Below are 18,998 nucleotides of genomic sequence, written 5' to 3'. Positions count from 1 at the left end.
CTTCCCATGCAAGTCTGCAGAGTTTAGGCTAAATATGAGGGGTTTAAGCAATAGGATTCTTGCTCTTCTCTAAGACATTGAAGAATCTCTTAATTGACCTCCATCTGTCAGCCTTTCTGACTTTTACTACATGGTTTCCGTTTCTAATTACAGATTAACAGTGAATTTATTTCCCTTTGGATCACCATACATAATTCCTTTTCATTCCCCCTATTCACAGCGGTCTAGAGATTGTTGCAGATTTTGTCTTCCTGTGAACTTCTTGATCCACACACTGTGACAAATCAAAACTCTCACTGTTGTGTTTCAGCAGTGAGTTGATAAGATAATGAAGTGCAGCTCCAGCCTCCCCTGGTGGGCTTCTGATCAACTCAGATTCAGAATATGCATACATCTAAATGTATTTTATACACGTGAACCATCTCCTTCCTTCACTCTCTCTCCTCAGAAGTTACTTGCAAGTTCCTAAGGGGAGCAGGTAACTCAAAAGAACAAGTCACCATAAAGACAACATTATTAAGCAGGACCCTATCAGATCGGTCTGCCATAGTCCCTTTAGTTTAACTATTCACAATTAGTTTAGGGCCTTGCTCTTTTCTCTGAACTCACTATAGGAGTGTGCTGTTGGACTTGGACAATGGCTCTAAATCTTCACTCGTAAACCAGTTCCTCCTTCATCCTGAGCACTTTGTTCATCTTCTCTGAATCGAAAACACACCAACAAAGGTCCTCAGAACATCATCTGTACCGTAGAGGATCCAAGGTAACAGTTACATTCAGAACAGATTTCACATTGGTTTTAACTGATGAATGGAACAGTCTTTTAGTGTGTTTGTTAATGTAACATATGGCTATGTCATTACTGTATCATAGCTATTAATAACTGGTCATTTGTACTCTCATTTGGCTTATACCTTCTATAATGTAGCAACATCGAAAGTTTCACTTCATAAGGGACTTTAGTGATATTTCACAGGTACAAGAGCAGTGTCATCTCAGTATCCACAGACTTAGTCAACACAGTGAGATGAAGACACGGTGAAAAACTGCCTTGCATGACCACCACAGAAACCACAGGCCAACTAGACAGGGCCAGCAGATAAGAGAGAAAACAATTTTAATTTACTGCCTATACCATATCTGTAACATTATTTGTGAATTTACTAAGTCACTTGATGAAGGTCTTTGCCTTTTTGAAATTGTTGAGGCCACTGTAAGTGTGGATGAGCATCATTCAGTTGCATTAAGTGACATTAAACTGATGAAAGACCCACACAAGATAGCCCGCCCCAAGCTACATGAAAGTCACTGTCAAGAAAATTCCTCCAAATCTAATATAAAGCTTTTTTTAAATCTTGAATTTATCTATTTTGCATACTTAGGAATGGATACAGTCACCAACTACTACTAGCCCCATACATCATGGATTTGTATTTGTGTTCAGTCTACATGACCATTTACTATAGAGTTGTGGAGTTACATATTTTGACAATTCTGCTTAGCCCTTCACCACAAACAGTGGTTTAGCAAATGGTCCAAACCTTTTAGAATTACAAAAGGTTTGCACCTTTATTTTCTGTTTTACCTAACAGATACTAGTAGCAGTAGTTTCTCTGGCCATCAGGACTGCCTCTAGACACCTACATTCAATTCACTTATGTTAAGCATGATTTATGCCCAAGAACTTTATTCACAAAACTTGAGAAAAACCGTACTAAGGGCTAATAAATATTTTGGGAAGCATAGAAAATTAACATTTTTCTTTGTCTCACATATGTGCGGCAAAAATATGTTTCGTACCTGACCGTTGTCCAGCTGATCCAACTTCTTTTTTATGAAAGGAAGGGATATGTACTCCTGATGGGTTGTAAGCAGCACCACTTACAAAGCCAGGATTTCCTGTTGATATTACAGCATTTTAGTATTTTCAGTTGCATTCAAGTCACTTCAAGATACATCTGCAGTACCACAAGAGTACTAAGTATGAGTGTTCTTTAGAAACTCCCTAGTGCTTGTTTGTTGGGAAAAAAGTATATATATAAATTCTTTGCTTTGTGTATTAGTTGGACCCTTTACAGCACTGAACACACTAAGGTGCAGATCCAGTACATCTGATCTGCAGTTCATCAGGAATAAAGACAACAGAGCAGGATGAACATTTCATTAGTACTTTCATTAAACTTAGACCACATAGAAAAGTTTACACTCAATTTTAGAGAAAGGCAGGATCTTACGTTTTACTGACAGTTACTTGCTTTACTGGAAGTTGGTTTAAGCACTTCAGTATTTGAAAACTGGTGCTCAACATTACTCTTGGGCTCAACACATTCAGCCTAAATCTATATAAAATAATGGAACAAAACTTCTCTTGTGGGAAGTGGTACACCACTTGTTGTGAAGTTGACTTTGCCAATCCCACAGTTAAAGTTTTTTGGTCCAGGTCTTTCTTTAAAGCAGTGCCACCTTTGGGAAGTGGACATAACCATCCTCATTTGGAAACTAAGAAACGGTGTGCATTTACACACAAAATTAGTACTGAAATTATTGTTCAATGGCAGAAGGATCTGTTACAATACTTAAAAGTCCCTGCTCCAAGAAAATTTCTTGCCTTCTTCATGTCTGTCATCACTTGGGATGGTGTTAAGACTGTGCTGGCACAGTGTCCAGAGAAAAATGCTTTTCTGTAGTGGTGTGGTTCTGTATTCAGTAGTAGTAAATTTGTGAACTACCAGGTCGTACCCAGTAGTTTTCATGTGACCTTTATCAAGTGTGAGGATTTTTATGATAGTAATACTCAGCATGGTTTCAATGGTAGTTGCAGTAAAACACACGGTATCTAATTTGACAGTTTTTCCGTCTCCTAATCTCTGGCCTCAGTGGTAACTTCTTGTTTCTCTTCACACAGACACTCTCAGTCCTCTGTGATAATTTCATTGCTCAGAGCAGTGGATCTATAAGCTGCAGAATTGGTCACCTACAAATGCAAAAAGGCACCCTCGGCTAATTACAGCTGTGCTGGGTCATTGCATACCTCCCTGTTGAGGAGCACTAACAAAAAGCATTCAGCTAACTCAGTTTTGCCAGTCTCCTCAAACTGTCACTTCTATCAATTCTGCAAATAGTTGGGTCTCCATGTGGCTTCCCTGTGTCCAGTTGACACCAGTCTCCAGCACAGTAAAGAATGAAGCAAAAGTCCTGGTGAAAAATACAGTTTTAATAAAGTATTCCAACTTATAATACTTCTATAGAGTATTCTAATTTATTATATCTATAATATTCTGACTTTCTTGTAGTCTTTAAGTTGTTCTTCTTTTTCAGGAATTTGCCTGAAAAACAAAACAACACAGTTTCAGTGGTTCGTTCACCTGCCAATGCACATACACATATTTTGTTATTCCCCCAGTTCCTAATTATTTCACTGGGAGTGGTTCATAGCTCTGACAGCTCAGTAGCATTCCTTAAAATTCTGAGGTCTGAAAATACGAACACAACAGGCCTCAATTAATACAAACTCAAAAAGACAACTTCTCTGTGCTTCTTATCTACAGCTCAGCAAAGCTGCCCATCTGTCAAAAATTGCTCAACCATTTTTTGGTTTTCCTTACCTCATCATGTCCAGGGTTGTCCTTCATGAACCCTTCTGCACGAAATGGGAGAGTGCAGCCAGGAGGAACTGTCTGGTTAAAACAGCAGTCTGGAGGGGCGATCTTTTGTTGGATGAGAACAAGGGAAGGAAGCAAAAAAAAGTTGAGTATAAAATAATAGAATAACTACAAATAAAAATCCTATTAAAAAGCACAGTTCCTCACCTTTGACCACTGCAGTACGAAAGAAGGGGTTCTTGCTATAGAAGTATTCATCCATCAGGCATCCGGAAAGTCTGGCAGCAGGGGTATAGGCAAGCACTCGTGGCCATGATGTCAGCAAGTGTAAGCGTGGTCCAGGGCATAACCCCTACCTCAAACACCACATACCCGATTCTTCATAAGGGATAAAGTCATTGAATCGTATGAGCTGGGTAGTGAGTTCAAACAGCCCTATGAATAGTTGCAATGAGACGTTTCACACAGGCAGTAAGCAGCAGAGGGGCCAGAAACTGGGCAGGAGGTGAAACATTCCAGCAGCTTTACAATGCTTGCAGCCGAACTAGGCTGCCTGGAAACCCCAGTTTCCACCCTCTTACACTACAGTAATTCCAGCACAATCTATACAATCGCAGTGCTGTAAAGTCAGTCTAACAGAGAGAAAATTGGAATGCAGTCAACGGTGCAAGTCCAGGGTGCTGTTACGAACAAGCAGTCCTTCAGGAGAGATGCACATGCTGCTTCTTTACGAACTTTCTTCACCATTATCCAGCAACAGTGCAGCAGCATACTGTGGATTATAATTGGGGTAGTAAAATACTCTCTGTCTTTTAAAGCACACTAAATGTCAAGAGTCAAGAATAAGTCACAATGAAGACAGGAAGGCTTGACAAAACACAACTGAAAATGAAGTATATGATCATCTGGAATCTGCATTATAAGTGCTATTTTTACATGAAAATGTAAAACATAATTAGGAAGTCTGCAAAGAATCCATCTATAATTGCTACAAATTACCTTTTGGGTCCTCTAACTTTTCATTCAACCTTTCTTTGCATGATAGCTTTTCAATAGGTATAATTAAGTTCTCATCTGTAGACAAGGAAAAGGAAAGGAAGAAAAAGATGGAAAGACAGAACTTTAGAAAAAGTGTATGAAGAATCTGGCTAGGTGATGTAAAAGAAATGAGGGAAAACAAAGCAAGAAAGAATAAATATCTGACATTTTTGTAACTATAATGTTTCATTCCTGTCTTCTCAAGCAGGAAATGTTACTCTAACAAGTTACCTTACAAGGTCCTTTCTATTAATGGAATAAAAATGTGATTTACCAACAGTGCAATCACATTCCAGTCATACATAAATCACAAGTTTAAGCACTCAGGTGTATCTGAAAAATCTACTAATCATAACCTTGCAATTCTTCATAAATAAAGCATTTATGTGTGTCTGTATTAAATGTTGTGGCCTCCCCAGTATATGAAACATCACATGCAATGTAAGATACTGATAGAAGTAACACCAAGTATTTTCAAACATACAAAATAATGTTTTAAATTTTTTTCTTTAAACTTTTGGTAGATACCCAAAGTAAGCCAGTAAGACAAAGGCAGGATTTTTACCATTAGCAGTCATCTTAATTTTCAGTGCAATTCAGTAGATGTCTAGCTTATTGATGCATACATTTGGAAAAAGCTCTTTGTCTGTTTGTGCCTAATTCCCCTGCAAGACTATTTTATGAATACATTAATTAATGCTGAGGCACCCAGATACTATCTTTTGTAAACCAAAAGGTATATACAGTGATTGCTTAAAGAAGTCTGTTCTATTCCATCAAAATTCTGGTAGGTGCTGTTATTTTTCCACTTCCTAAAATCTTTCACATCATTTCACATGAACAACTTACAGCTCACCTGACTTTCAGAGGGAAAATCAGGATTGTTGACACTGCAGAATGGCCACTAAAGTTCTCTTAAAAAGGGGTGCGGCATCTGTATGTAAACAAACCTTCTGAAGTTCTTTCTGTACAAGCATGTGATGCTAGGTGTTTTATTGGCATTAAAGTATTTGTGAGTGACTCATGCTAGCTGGACAATGGCTGCGAAATCGTTAACAAGGTAACCTCGCATACCAGGGTAATGGGACTGTGTACTTAAGGTATAGGGCTTGGTAGTCAGAAGATAGATTTTAGTCTTGAGTCTCACGCTTTCCTCAGTGAAATCTTAGATAAGCTGTTTAACTTGTCCTGGTCTTCACTCTATAAAATGCTAGTAATAATGTTCTTCACAAAACATAGTACCAGAAGCACCTTACTGAAAGTTTCTTGCTGAAAATAAGGGGACTTTTCATGCAGTAAAATATTCAGGAAAGGCTAGTAGATTGTTAAAAGACATGTTTAGAATATCTGGCTGTATGTTTATTACATGAGCACACCACCCACCATCTTGTTGTCATATGTGAGACTGCTGTTTGATAGTGTTCCACAGCACGCTGACCAAGCGGTAATGAGGTCAAACTATTTGCTTAAATTAACACAGTAAAATAATGGTCTAAGGGGATTACAGACAAAATTTATCTTGACAGAACTTTCTAATAGGGGCTGGTCTATATTTCCTTCATGCTCTGAAAGCAAAATACATAGTTTACATATGAAGAAGCTGTTATTTTAACATCTGTTGTTAAAATAAGAAAAAAAAATGTTAGCCTGGAAGCTAAGCCTGACAACAGAAGTTAAACCAGATGGTCTTAACTAAATTGCTTAAATAAAGTATGATAAGCTATAGTGTGACCACTTTTAATTACACTTTTTTTTACCTGTAGTATTTTTATTGAAAGTCACTCCTCCTCCAGTATGTGCCAGTGGTTTAGAAAACAACTGATTGTTCCAGGTTCCATGTGATCCTTCCTTATTGACTGATATGAAAGAGACACTCTTAGGGTTTACACCTTAGAAAACAAAGTATGGAAAGTGTTATAAATATCAATATTCAAACATAGTTCAACCAATGAAAAATGGGCATTTCTAGAACAGTAAAACAACACTGAATTATTTGCAGTATAATGTAAACGCCACTAATGTAAAAGAACAACATCCATTGATGAGGTTAGATTTTTCAGCCCAACAATGAAAACTAGAGGCACTGATTTCAGACCAATTCTCTTAATGCTTTCAAGAGAGCTTCTAAAAGTCTTTTTGGTACAGCTGTTTGGTTTCTGTAAAGCCACGATCTCGGTATTGATAATTTTGACTCTCAAACAGTTAACACAAATTACAAATACCTATCAAACACCAGGCTTTTCAAGGCTGAGAAGGAACTGTTTCTTCAAGGTATAAGGGCAAAGAAGTTCTTGTTACTTCAGCATGTTATGAGCATTACAAGAGTTAATGGGATTACACAGCATGAAAGCAGCACCCAGATCTAGTGGTATCAGAACTAAAGTAATAGGGCTAAATAACAAGTGGGATCCTTGGAGCTATTATTCTCTTAAATGCTGGAATTATGTATTTATCAATGACTTTCTCATTGAAAGCTCTACTAAAACCAGAGACGTTAGAAGCATGTTTAAAAAAAGGTAAGAAATACAGATGAACTTTCCATCTGTGTTACTTTTAGATAGGGAAGCTCCCCCCCCCCCTTTTTTTTTCTTTTGGATTTAAACAGTTGAGTCTCTGGACATCCTATTTAACATCCAAGAAGTGATTTCATACTCAGAAGTCATCACTGGCCTAACGAATTCCAGAGAAAGTAGTGATACATTGTAACAAAACAACTTGGCAGACAACCAGAAATTCATCTGTGAGCCACCTAAATTCTCATGTGTGGATTATGGGAGAAATCATGATACACTTAACTGTAATTGTGCAAACCATCATGATAATAAAGATACTGAGACACCAAAGAAATTGTCTGATTATAGAATATATTCAGAATACTAACTGAAGGAAACATTCTTTTTTCTTTCTCCTCCTTCCCATTCTTATTCCTAGCAATTACAACATTTCAATGTTATTCTCCTGATAAAACCACCCAGATTTTGACTAAGGTATTTGTTTTTAAGGAGGATGACCACCTTGGGAAGGGCGTGAATTCCTACCAGTGCAAGTGGCTGATATTTCTAAACACCCCCTACCAAGAAGAGTAACTGTGCTTATCAGAACCTTAGGTTAAAAAACTCCCAAACCTCCTGACACTGCAAAACTGAGAACTATACAATATATATATATATATACGAGTAGATTCTTTAGTCCTCACACAGATACATCTGCTTACGGGTCAATCAGGACATACTCCTAGAAATCCAAGAGATGTTGGATTCATAATACTGAGGGTTTTATGGTCATAAGAGGGCCTGTGAACTTTTATGGTGTACAAGCAGTGTTGAGCTCCCTTCCACGTTTACATAGCCAGGAACTTCTGCATCAACTGCGATGAGATATGTTCTGGGAAAGGCATATAATCCAAAACTTGAAAATTTAGCCTGGTTATGAAAAACAAAATTATCTAGTGTGAAATCTAAAGTTTAAAGGGACTTTACGTAGATTGTTTACAGCTTGTCTTTTCCATATGTATTGACTTTTACCCTTACCAGGTAGGTATCTCGATTGCCTTAGATAGTATTGTTTTGCGGATGTATTTGATCTTCCAGAATCATTTCTCATCAGAACCTTATTTTCCCCTCCTGGCTGGATACAGCATGAAGCTTTTGGTTCTGGCACACTGAAAAATCAAAATGTTCAAACAATGTGACCAACAACTCCAGCTCAGAATACCACATGGTGACCCCAGCCTGACGAGTACAGTGCTCTTCTCTTATTTTGCTTTCACTGGTAGAATTTATTCTGACAAAGTAACAGCCAAATCTCATATCTCATGAAAGTTTGATATGGGACTTTGAAGAAAAAAGTGTATCCAACACCATGGAATAAAAGCAAACGTGGATAACTGTGGCAGGACTTAGTAGCAAACTTAACAACAAAGGAAATTAAGTTAGTATACCTGATTTTAGTAAAACACAATTTCTTAATAACATGACAAACAGCTAAACCATACAGTGCCTGAAAACAAATTTGATTTAGTTTGGATATTACTGGTGCTATCTCAACACCACACCCAAAGCTGGTCTGCTCATACAGCCCTCTGCATTCTTGCAGAATTTTGGTGACTTAAATTTTTAGCAGATTTGTCTTAATCAATCTAAAGAGCTACTGGACGCTGTTTTTTTTTAAAAAAAAGGTGATTTTTTAATTATAGAACTTACCTAAAAAGACATTCCTTGTTTTTCTTTTCTTTTAACAGTGCAATGCTAGGCTTCTTTGAACATGACATTCCAAATTCAGTGTCATCCAATTCATCCCAGCTATCTACGGCCTTTACCAAAGTTTGACCCCATCGTCTTCTGCAGCTTTTAGGACCTACTGCACCATTCTGAGAGCCACTAGCTGCTTGTTTCTATTTAAAACAAGGAAAAAAAAGCTTCAATTTAATTCTAAAATTTTGTATTTTGTATCTAGTTCACTTCCTGACTACCGCTTAAGAACTCTGAATGAATTTTTCCCATTGTGCTGTGCCTATTTTAGTCATTCAGAATGATTTTGAGCACAAAACTTAATAATGCTGGTAGGTATTTTGAGTATCGCTCTTCTGGACTGTCATCCTTAAACTGCTCAAACCTATTTGAAGCAGTAAAGTTAATACTCCGTTTGCAGACCCAATTCAGTGCTCAGCCTCTACTACTGGTATCTTGCTGAATTCATGCTCTCAACAGTGGTAGATGAACTGTCAAGAAGTAGGGCACAGTGGTACAGAACATGCATGTCAATCATGCTCAGGTTTTAAGAGAGCCATTTGCTGTGGCCCCAAAGTAAATACAACAAATAAGTTAGTAAGGCCTTTCCTTAACATTGTCTTCCAAATAAATTATTAGATTTTAAAATGGCTCTTTCATCTAACTCTAGTTTGCTTTCCGGTATTTTCTGAATACCTATTATTTTTAACATACTTTATATTGTAGTTCAGTGAGTATAAGTAGAAAACAAAATGAAGATTACAAACAGAAGTTTAATATTCATCTTGCTAAAAGTATTACTTGTTAAATTCTTATAAGCTTAGAATTTGGATGAGCTTTCTCAGGTATTTTCCTGCTTCAGGCAAGTGAAGTTCTTCCTTGATACTTCTCTATTGTGTACTAACAACACTTTTGTGAATTGTTTCTTAGAGGTCAATAAACAATAACTGTTGTAACTACATTACTGCCTAAGCATGTCAGTAAAGGCTATTATAAACAAACACACGTTGTTGTTACAAGCAATCTACTCTTCTGGTTTGCTGTAAAATTTCAATTAGTGGCCAGTTATATCCTTAATTAGTCCCCAGTTATCTATCTGTATTTCCTCTAATAAAAAGTGTAACAATTTTCAAGGAATCGTCTGGTTGAATATAGTAAGAACTTTTAATAAAACCACCAAGTATTTATTGAAGACAACTTACTAGCGGTGAATTTTTATCAATAGTTGGAAAAAATGGTTGTTCCTGCGGCTGCTGCTGTTTTGGTACTTGCTGGTTAGCTGTATTCTGAGGCAACTGAATTTGCTGAAGAGGCTGGTGGTTAACCTTTGACAGGGTCTGTGGCTGTGTTTTGTCAGGTACATCAGGTGAAGACAGAGGCTCTGGCCTGGATATAGCTTCCAGTTTAGGTAAAGCTGGCTTTGGCTCTGTTGGCTGAACTGGTTTAATGCGAGTCTGCTTCTCCAGATACTGTGGCGGAGGTCCTAAAACTTGGCCAACTTGAAAGTAAGGGTACTTCAAAGCCTGGAGAAGAAGATATAACGTACTAATTTTACTTCAAAAAGTTGACTTTGGTAACCTCATCAAGGATCTAAGCAGGTTTCTTAAGCGTTTGAGCAAGCTCTACAGCACAGATGCAAGATGGATGCCTAATGAGATCATATGTAAAGAGTGTGTATTGGTAACTGCCAGTTTTGTATTTTAAACCCATCCCATCATATCATTTAGTAAGATGGATCCACCTGTACATGTTACAGCAGTCATGTCCTTTCTTTCTTCTAGGTTTTGTGCAGTCTGTGTTTTGAGGTGCATTTTACATTCAACACAATTCTATACTCATGCAGTAACAAATTTCAATCTTAGAACAGGTAGCCTCCACATGCTTTATTACATTTCTACTGCTAACTATATTTTGGCAACTTGATGAACAGCTTGGTTTTTTATTAAAAAAAAAAAAACAAAAAAAAAACCAAAAAACCAAAAAAACCAAACCAACAAACTAACCAACCAAAAAACCCCCCAAATCAGAAGAGTGATGACTGCCATTTAATATTAATGTATAGGTTTTACAATTAGAAGATGTTAATGAGCAAAGTTTCTCCTTCATTTTCTTATCAGCAGCTTTCCCTTTTTGTTTTGCTTTGAAGCACACTCACTGTGCTTGCTGTGTCTCCGTGGTGCTTATTATGAAGCTACAGTGTCCGTCTTCTGGCAGATGTGTATTTAATTCTTTTCTCTGACCTTTTCGTGTCCACTGCTAGACAACACAGCATGGACGTACCTTACTAACACAGCTCCTCCTATGTCAAAACAACACACACTGCTACTCTTCTGGGTAGGATCCTACTCTTTGTTAGTTCTCAAAGAGATGTTTTGCCTCAGCTGCACTTGAAAATTGCTGCCTTTGTACACATTTACATGTATATGCATTAAACTCTCCATTTTGGCTGTGGATTACAAATCTGCTGCAGCTGCTTCCTTGACAACTCACTTTGGCAAAAGCTGGTTATTTGCTTTCATAAAGCACCATGCAGTATGCTGTGTAGAGATATATAGCACTGGACTACAGTTAGAGCTCAGTGGCTATAACAATAGATATGCTTTATAAAGTGGAGAGAAATGGTTGCTCTGCTTGGTACCATCTGCTTAACCACTTCTGAATCACTTACATTACATCCACCTAGGACAACCCACAATATGTCCTTTTTCTTTCCCAATTGTATTCCCTTTTAATACTTTCTAAATAGGATTGCATTAGGTATGAATACTATAAAAAATAATTTTAAAACATATTTCAAGGACTAGAGATGGTTACATTCTAGTGCTTTATTTTTTAAATTAACTTGGAGAAAAACTATGACCTTTGTGACCTGTTGGTATGTTCTTCACAAAGTTCTTTCCTTATCACTTAGTACAGTTTATGTCCCATTTCCAAGTTAAAACAATCCTAAGCTCTTCCATACTGCATTCCATCTGCAGCTTCACAAAAAACAAAGCTTAATTTTCCATATCCTCCTTCATACAGATGGGGGAGGAAAAAGAAGGTGGCAGAAGTGACTTACTGTTACAATTCAGGAAACTTGCAGCTCAGATTTTTCTCTATCCTGTACAGAGAAGGTTTGAGAAGATGCCAATACAGAAGATAACATTGCAGAAATAACTAAAGAGTTTATAATGTCTGCTGAGACAGGTTTAGAACTTTCTCTTTTCACTACTTGGTCTTGTTCCTACCCAAGTGTTCAAAGCGAGGAAACATTTCTCTGGCCATCAGTATTATGACAATCAATTGGTTTCTCTATCTATAATTTTTTAACAATGCAAGAAAATTCAGTCTTATACTTAATCATGCAGGTGCTCACACCTGACTTGCTGTAGGTCTCTTCTTTGGATTCCAGTTCAGCATATCACTCATAAGCTGTATTGCTTCACTGCTTGCATTTGGGATGAGACATTTTAGGCTTATAGGGACACATTGTGGGAAACGGAAACTCATGGCAGAAGCAAGATGGTATCCTTCTGGCCACTCACTCTGTTTCAAAGGAAAGAAAAATTAGTACCAAAAGAGGACAAAGACTATATAACTTTCAGATATTAGACCAAATTTAATTTTATGCAGCTTGAATCATGCTTGATCTGCATAGCTACCTCCTATATAGTGGAAAACAGGCACTCCTATTTTCCATTACAATTATTACATCAGTGAATTCAGCATCAGTCTCCAGTGGCAGTCCTCAAAATCTCCTGTAGGTAAAAGTGGAACCATCATTGTGGATACCATACTTGGACATATTCTATCTGAATGAGAACAGAATGCAGCAGTACCAGGATCAGTATTGAACATCCCATCTACCACAGAATAAGCTCAAACAGCTGACCTCAACATACCTTCTTTATGGGAATAGTAGAGGTGAGGGACTTCCACACAGCATATCACAGTTGTGTAACCATGATTCAGCCTATACAATATACTACTGATTCTGTCGTTAGGATAGTCAATGATCAAATTACAACTAGACACTACTGCAACAGAAAAAAGCCATGATCACCAGATGAAAACTTTTTTTTTTGAGTGTTCAACTTTCCAGTAGTAAACCCTGAAGTCCGCTGTTGCTTGATAATTGCTCTGCTCCAGTACAGAACCACAGGATTATCAAAGACCTCAAGAGATCATCTAGTCCATGTCCTCATCCCTTCCTGACAGGTGTTAGTCTCAAAAAGTTTCCAGTTTCTGGAATTTCACAATTGATCTAAAAATCCTATTTCAGAGCTTAAGTCTCTTCAAGATTAGAGACCACTGCTGAGGGTGCTACCATCCATGGATACCAAGGACTACTTTCTTCTCTCTAGAACAGCCTTTTTATAAGTTAAAAGATGTATTTCTTCTCCTGTCTTCCAGTCTTCTTTTGTATAGCCTAAAGAAACCCAAACAATTGAATTCCTGGGTCTAGGCTTTTTAAGTTTTTCTTCTTCTCTGGACTCTGTTTTTTCTCTCTTGAAAGGCAAAACTTTAAAGTGGATATAATATAGCAAGTTGAACAGAAAGATTAATTCATATGTCAGTGGACAATACTTCTTTCTCTACTCACTGATATGGTATTTGTCTCTGTTGTAACAAAATATTGTTGATACACAATGCATTCTATAGCTCCTACATCCTCTTCCACAGATGTGTTAGCTGGATAGTTATCCCAAAATATTTATGCAGCTGATTATTCCTGCCTAAGTACAGAACTCTACACACTACTAAAGAAACTTTTTTAAAGCTACATCTCTAATTTTATACAGAAATTCTGAATTCTAATCTTGTCTTCTAGCATACTCAATCCTTACCAGCCTATCCACCAACTTAAGAATGAAAATCTATTCCATCAGAAGACCTTTAATACAATTTTAAAATTTAATCAGATGCAGAACCATTCAAGAGTCCTGTTCAATCTGTCTTTCATTTTGAATGTGAACCAGTAAAGCTTACTCTCTGAATAAGGCCTCAAAACAGGTATGAACTATTCATGCAATTTGTTTATATAAATATGCTGATGAAAACATTATGAGGGACAGTGTCAAAAACCTTACTGCAGACAATGTATGATATCAGTGTTTCTCCTTTATCCACAAAGCTTGTTACACTGCTATAGGAGTAAATTAGATTGATTTGATAGAATTTGGTCTTAAGGTACCATGTTAGCTATTACACTTCTTATGCACAACACTTTTAGCTCTGTTAACACAGTCTATGGTAATCAAAGAACTCAAATATAATTATAAACCAAGTCTGGTTAAAATAAGTCTCAAGACTTCAGCTGACTTCTTATTCCACCTCAGAGAATAATCTGTTCATTTAAATTAATGGAGGTAGACCATTTCCTCCTCTGCTGCATCTCCCTCCTTTATTGGAGTTGGTGACATTCTGTCTGCCAGAGGTAGTGATAAAGGAACGATTTAGAATGAAGTAGCAAGGGCTGGGTGTTAAACTGGTGAAGTATAGGAATACAGTGAAAATAGCGTAAGTGCAAAAATTAAAAATTTATAAAAAAAATTAATTTGTAATTATTTAAAGTGCCACTGGCAACCTTCAACTGATGAAAATGTATTTAATTAATATCTCCTTTTCAGATCATCATCAGCTTTTTCATTAAATTGGCATACAAGTGCACCATCACTGCCAGTACTTGAACAGTGCAACTTACCACTTTATTTATTTTGTAAATAAAGCAACTTAATTCATAAAATAAAGCAAAATAGTTGCATGTCACTATCTAAAAAGTATAAACTCACAGAAGTCATTAGTATGGTATTATGGACTTAAGGGAAGGCAAATTGGAATGAAGATAGCTTCTGGGCACAATTCCTGTAGTTCCTTATTGCAGGATAATGGAATAAATGAACATGTATATCTGAAAAAAAATACTATTTGTAAAACTATCTGCAAAATCAGACTATTAAAATAATTTTAAAGTCTTTCAGAATGCAGAACAGTACTTCACTTGTAACAAATGCATCATTTGCTGTGACAATTCCTATCATAATATTTAAGTACTCTTTTTACACAGTGATCTCCCTGAAGAATGCCTTAGCATCATTGTAAAGGAGATAAAATTCCCAAATCTGCCCAGCAGATGACAGAGACACAAATGAACTAATTTCAGCTTCCAGATCCTAGAGGGCTGATTTACAGTGTCTCTAACTCTTAGGGTCTTTAGAAGAAGATCCTAGAGGGCTGATTTACAGTGTCTGTAACCCTTAGAGTCTTTAGAAGACACTACAGTTTTCTCTGAAATACTCAGCTAGTAATACTCCCTGATTTCCCAAGCAATCAGCTTGTTAGTCAAGGAATGACAGGGTGTGAACAGTCATGATTTGCTTCTGTTCAGCTACTTTTAAGGTTAGAGAAAAACCACAGCAGTCAGCTCAGTGCTGCTCTGCTACTACGCACAGTGATAATCTCTCTCTGATCTCCCTGCACTTCCAGAACTACTTATGCTATACCTTGAAAATGTTCCAGAAGCTAGCATGTTGCTCTCTTTCACAAATATTCTTATTATACGTCAAAATGTTCTTACTATCCTAAACTTGTAAGCTGCTTAAGAAACTTAACATTTATGCTTGAAAACTCAAGTCTTAAAAATACCGCTCATATTAGATGTTATTTCTGATGCACAACTGTCATAGCAAGCACTATTTTGCAAATCATAGCAATTTCCACTTAGCCCTTTAGACTTGATTTTCACTTCCACAACATACCATCTATAACTCTCCACCTCTGACCTTTTACTCTCTGCTCTGTCATGAGTTTGCACCTGTTTCTCAGTATGTTATCTTGGATGTTTTCCCACTCCAAGCTCTGCATGTTCCTAGCTAAACTTATTCTATTCAAGTTTTCTGTTGCTCACTTCTCTATTGATAACAGCTCCTTTACTGGACAAGAATTATGCTATATTTTGTATCAGCAGAACACTAATGAAATTGATGTTTTTCTTTCCCACCCGTAGGTCTTCTAGCTCTAGAGACTATTCAGCCAGTAATTTCACCAAGTTCTGTTTGCACCTATAAAGTACCAATATATGCCTGCCATCTCTTATTTTCCCCCCAAAATTTATACTATATGGTCTTTTTTCAGTTTATTCAAAATTTTTAAGGTAACCTTTTTCTTTTCTTGCATGTCCATATATCCATCTGCTAAAACAACTTTTTAATTGAAGTAAATATAATTGCATACATTTTTATATGTACTACCTAAACCTTCCTTGTAATTTAAAATATTTAACTACTTAGCCCGTCCAGAAAGTAATTGTTTCCTCTCCAAAATACCGCACATTTTTCCTCCATTACTTTTTATTGCTAATAATATTTTGAGATATCTGTGTTTGAGAACAAATGTTTCCTTTATGCTTTAAAAATAGGAAAAAAAATATTTGTCTTATTTATGGTATCTTCTACAAGCTCCATATTCTGGATGCCAGCCTAGAATATTTATACTTTAAGGAAAGGAAAGCAAATTGGCTGTGGCAAAATGAAATCCTAGGCTTCTGATTTTCTTTACAATATCCATAGCTTTCAATAACTAAATTAAACAATTTTATCCAGCTTTCATCAGAAGAGAGCAAGGCTACACATAATGGTATGATACACAACAGATGCTAATATACCACAAAAGACTAGCATTACATGCCATAACGGAAGCTTAAAAGAAATGCAGCTAAGAAAATCTTAAGTCTGCAGGAAACTTCTTCTACCAATAATTTATACTTATGTTCTAAAAGAGAGATAAACATTCAATGTTTTATAATAATTATTTAACTTTTTTTTTTTATATACAATTGTGTGAGTTTTATGAAGTCTTACCTTCTTTGGAGTCCCTAATACTTGGCAAATTTTGAAGATTTCATCTACTTCACTTGTGCCTGGGAAAAGAGGTCTTAATGTGTATAATTCAGCCATTATGCTACCAACTGCCCACATATCAATAGGTGAACTATAAATAGATGATCTTAGCAAAACTTCAGGAGCACGGTACCTATGAGGATGCAAAGAAATAACAGATAAATGAAAATGTTAAGAGAGGTAATTAGTTAAGATAATGTATTAACTTCTTAATACACTTACCACCTGGTAGAAACATAGTCTGTATAAGGTGGCTGAGATCTTAGTTCTCTAGCCAAACCAAAATCTGCTATTTTCACAAGTTCTGGTCCAATACAGAGAAGATTTTCAGGCTTCATATCCCTATGAAAAAATCCTATAGAAGACCAGACAGAAAAGAATGGCAAATTATTGTGTCATCACTTCTTAGAATAGCAACCTCTAACAGAGTAATCAAAAATTTATTTGAGGATGTTTTGAAAGAAAATAGCTTTTTTTTTTTTTAGTAATTCAACATAAAAAGATGGTAACCCTCCCCCCAACAAGCACACACAATTTTTCCTCCAGTGATTATTACACCAAGTGTTCTTGAATTAACAAATGTAAACTATCATTAACACACTAAGGAAAATGAATTGGTTATTGCAGCAATATCAAATAACAAACCAATTTCAGAATGAAATATTTGCAAAGACAACTACTGCTTTGTCACTGGTAACAAAAACTTGAGCACTTGACACACTCAATTTATAAAATTCCTTGAACACTTTTTAAACTATTTATCATTGTGACAACAATTCGCAGATGCAGGCATATAAAAGATATGAAAGTCCTGCTCAGGAATGTTAATATTAATAATGCAGGCACATAAAGTTTCTTTAATGCTTGCTGTTGGCTTGAGCACCTATATACCTGGACAGCGGTTAAGTCACTAAGCAAATAATTTCTACTGTTTAATTGGTACACACAATTTCTTATAGTGTAAATCAATTTGATTAAATTCACTTGCTGCAATAAAGCATTTGATTTCTGCATGCAGGAACTGACAGCCATTGTAATAAACTGGCTGAAATTATTACAGTGAAATGTAAGCGTTCAAATTTATCATACCTGTCATTCCCAAACACTTAAAGCAAAACCAAAATATTAATATTGTAACTTAGAAATGGCAGTTTTTCTTAAATTCAAATTTTCTCATTTATTTCATGTGGAAATGAGGAAGAGGATGCTAATAATCAGAAAACAGTATGTGATCTTGATCAGAAAGACATGAAATGGCAATTTCTGGGTATTTGGTAATACTGAACAAAACTAATTATTTATTTGAATTCATCAGCAGGCGTCAGCAGGGTACATGAAAGCCAATCAGAGATCACTGGGAATACTGTTTCTTATTTCATTTTCAGCTAATATTTTACTGTCTTTGGAGAGTTTTAAGGATACCAATATGATATGAAGGACAAGTACAAAATAAAAAGACTTGAGCAAGAGAGTAAACTACTACTTTTTTTAAATGTGAAGGAGCTTAATACCAGTATTTCAGAATGCAGTTTGTGCACAGATATTAAACATCAGCATTAAAAGTTTTGTAAATGCTGTGAAACCTTTTGTTGTCAGCATGCAGCACCTCTTATTTAGACTGTGCTTATAATTCCTAGAAAAGTCCCATCTCTTGAAATACTTAAATACAGGTTGCATTTGATAAGGAGACTGTTTGGATTTCTTAGTGAACAAGTTACTTTAATATTTTTTTACATGTATGGTATCATATTAATTATAGTACCTCAAGACAAGAGAAACTGCCGTCTGTAAAGTATCAATGCTCCTTAAATAGATCTTTCTGATGAAACAGAAATTCATAGTGTAGCACAGCATGCAAGTTACTGTAGTTTATTTATTCATCTGGTAACTAAGGTAGAAAAAAGTACTGAACAGTGTATGAACAAGTGCTTTCAAAAAGAAAGGAAAATCTGATTATAGGAAAGCAAAGTGTAACTTCAAGTATGGTTTAAAAATGCACTATAATTGAAACGGATAATAATTTTTATTAGAGATAATTAATAGCTTTTGCTAGATATTTTTATTCATGTTATTACCATACATTATCTTATTCTCTAAAAAAAGTGTTACACAGTTAAACTCCAGTATGAAACCTACCGTGTTTATGGATAAAAGCTAGCCCTTGTAATATCTGATACATCATGTTTCTGATGACTGACTCAGGGAACAACTTGTTTCTGTGAAGAAACAGATCAACAACTTTACATAAT

General features: G+C 36.1%; 1 protein-coding gene across 12 annotated transcripts in view; it reads right to left on the bottom strand.

Annotated features, from left to right (window-relative positions):
* Window positions 1–18,998, bottom strand: part of MAK (male germ cell associated kinase) — a 33,116-nt gene that overhangs the window by 4,484 nt on the left and 9,634 nt on the right. For 9 of the 12 annotated variants that reach the window (XM_042806691.1, XM_042806690.1, XM_042806694.1 and 6 more), the window contains 10 exons: window positions 18,886–18,965; window positions 16,972–17,104; window positions 16,711–16,882; window positions 12,230–12,397; window positions 10,072–10,392; window positions 8,843–9,033; window positions 8,171–8,301; window positions 6,398–6,529; window positions 4,602–4,676; window positions 1,801–1,899 (listed from right to left, as the gene is read on the bottom strand). In XM_042806691.1, the coding sequence (XP_042662625.1) occupies window positions 1,801–1,899; window positions 4,602–4,676; window positions 6,398–6,529; window positions 8,171–8,301; window positions 8,843–9,033; window positions 10,072–10,392; window positions 12,230–12,397; window positions 16,711–16,882; window positions 16,972–17,104; window positions 18,886–18,965 (1,502 nt within the window). The other 3 variants (XR_006166875.1, XR_006166876.1, XM_042806696.1) reach the window with 3 other exon arrangements.

This window comes from Tyto alba, unplaced genomic scaffold (assembly GCF_018691265.1).
Source record: "Tyto alba isolate M040663 unplaced genomic scaffold, T.alba_DEE_v4.0 Super-Scaffold_48, whole genome shotgun sequence".
In the NCBI taxonomy this organism is placed as follows: Eukaryota; Metazoa; Chordata; class Aves; order Strigiformes; family Tytonidae; genus Tyto; species Tyto alba.
This window is presented reverse-complemented; position numbering and strand designations above follow the sequence as displayed.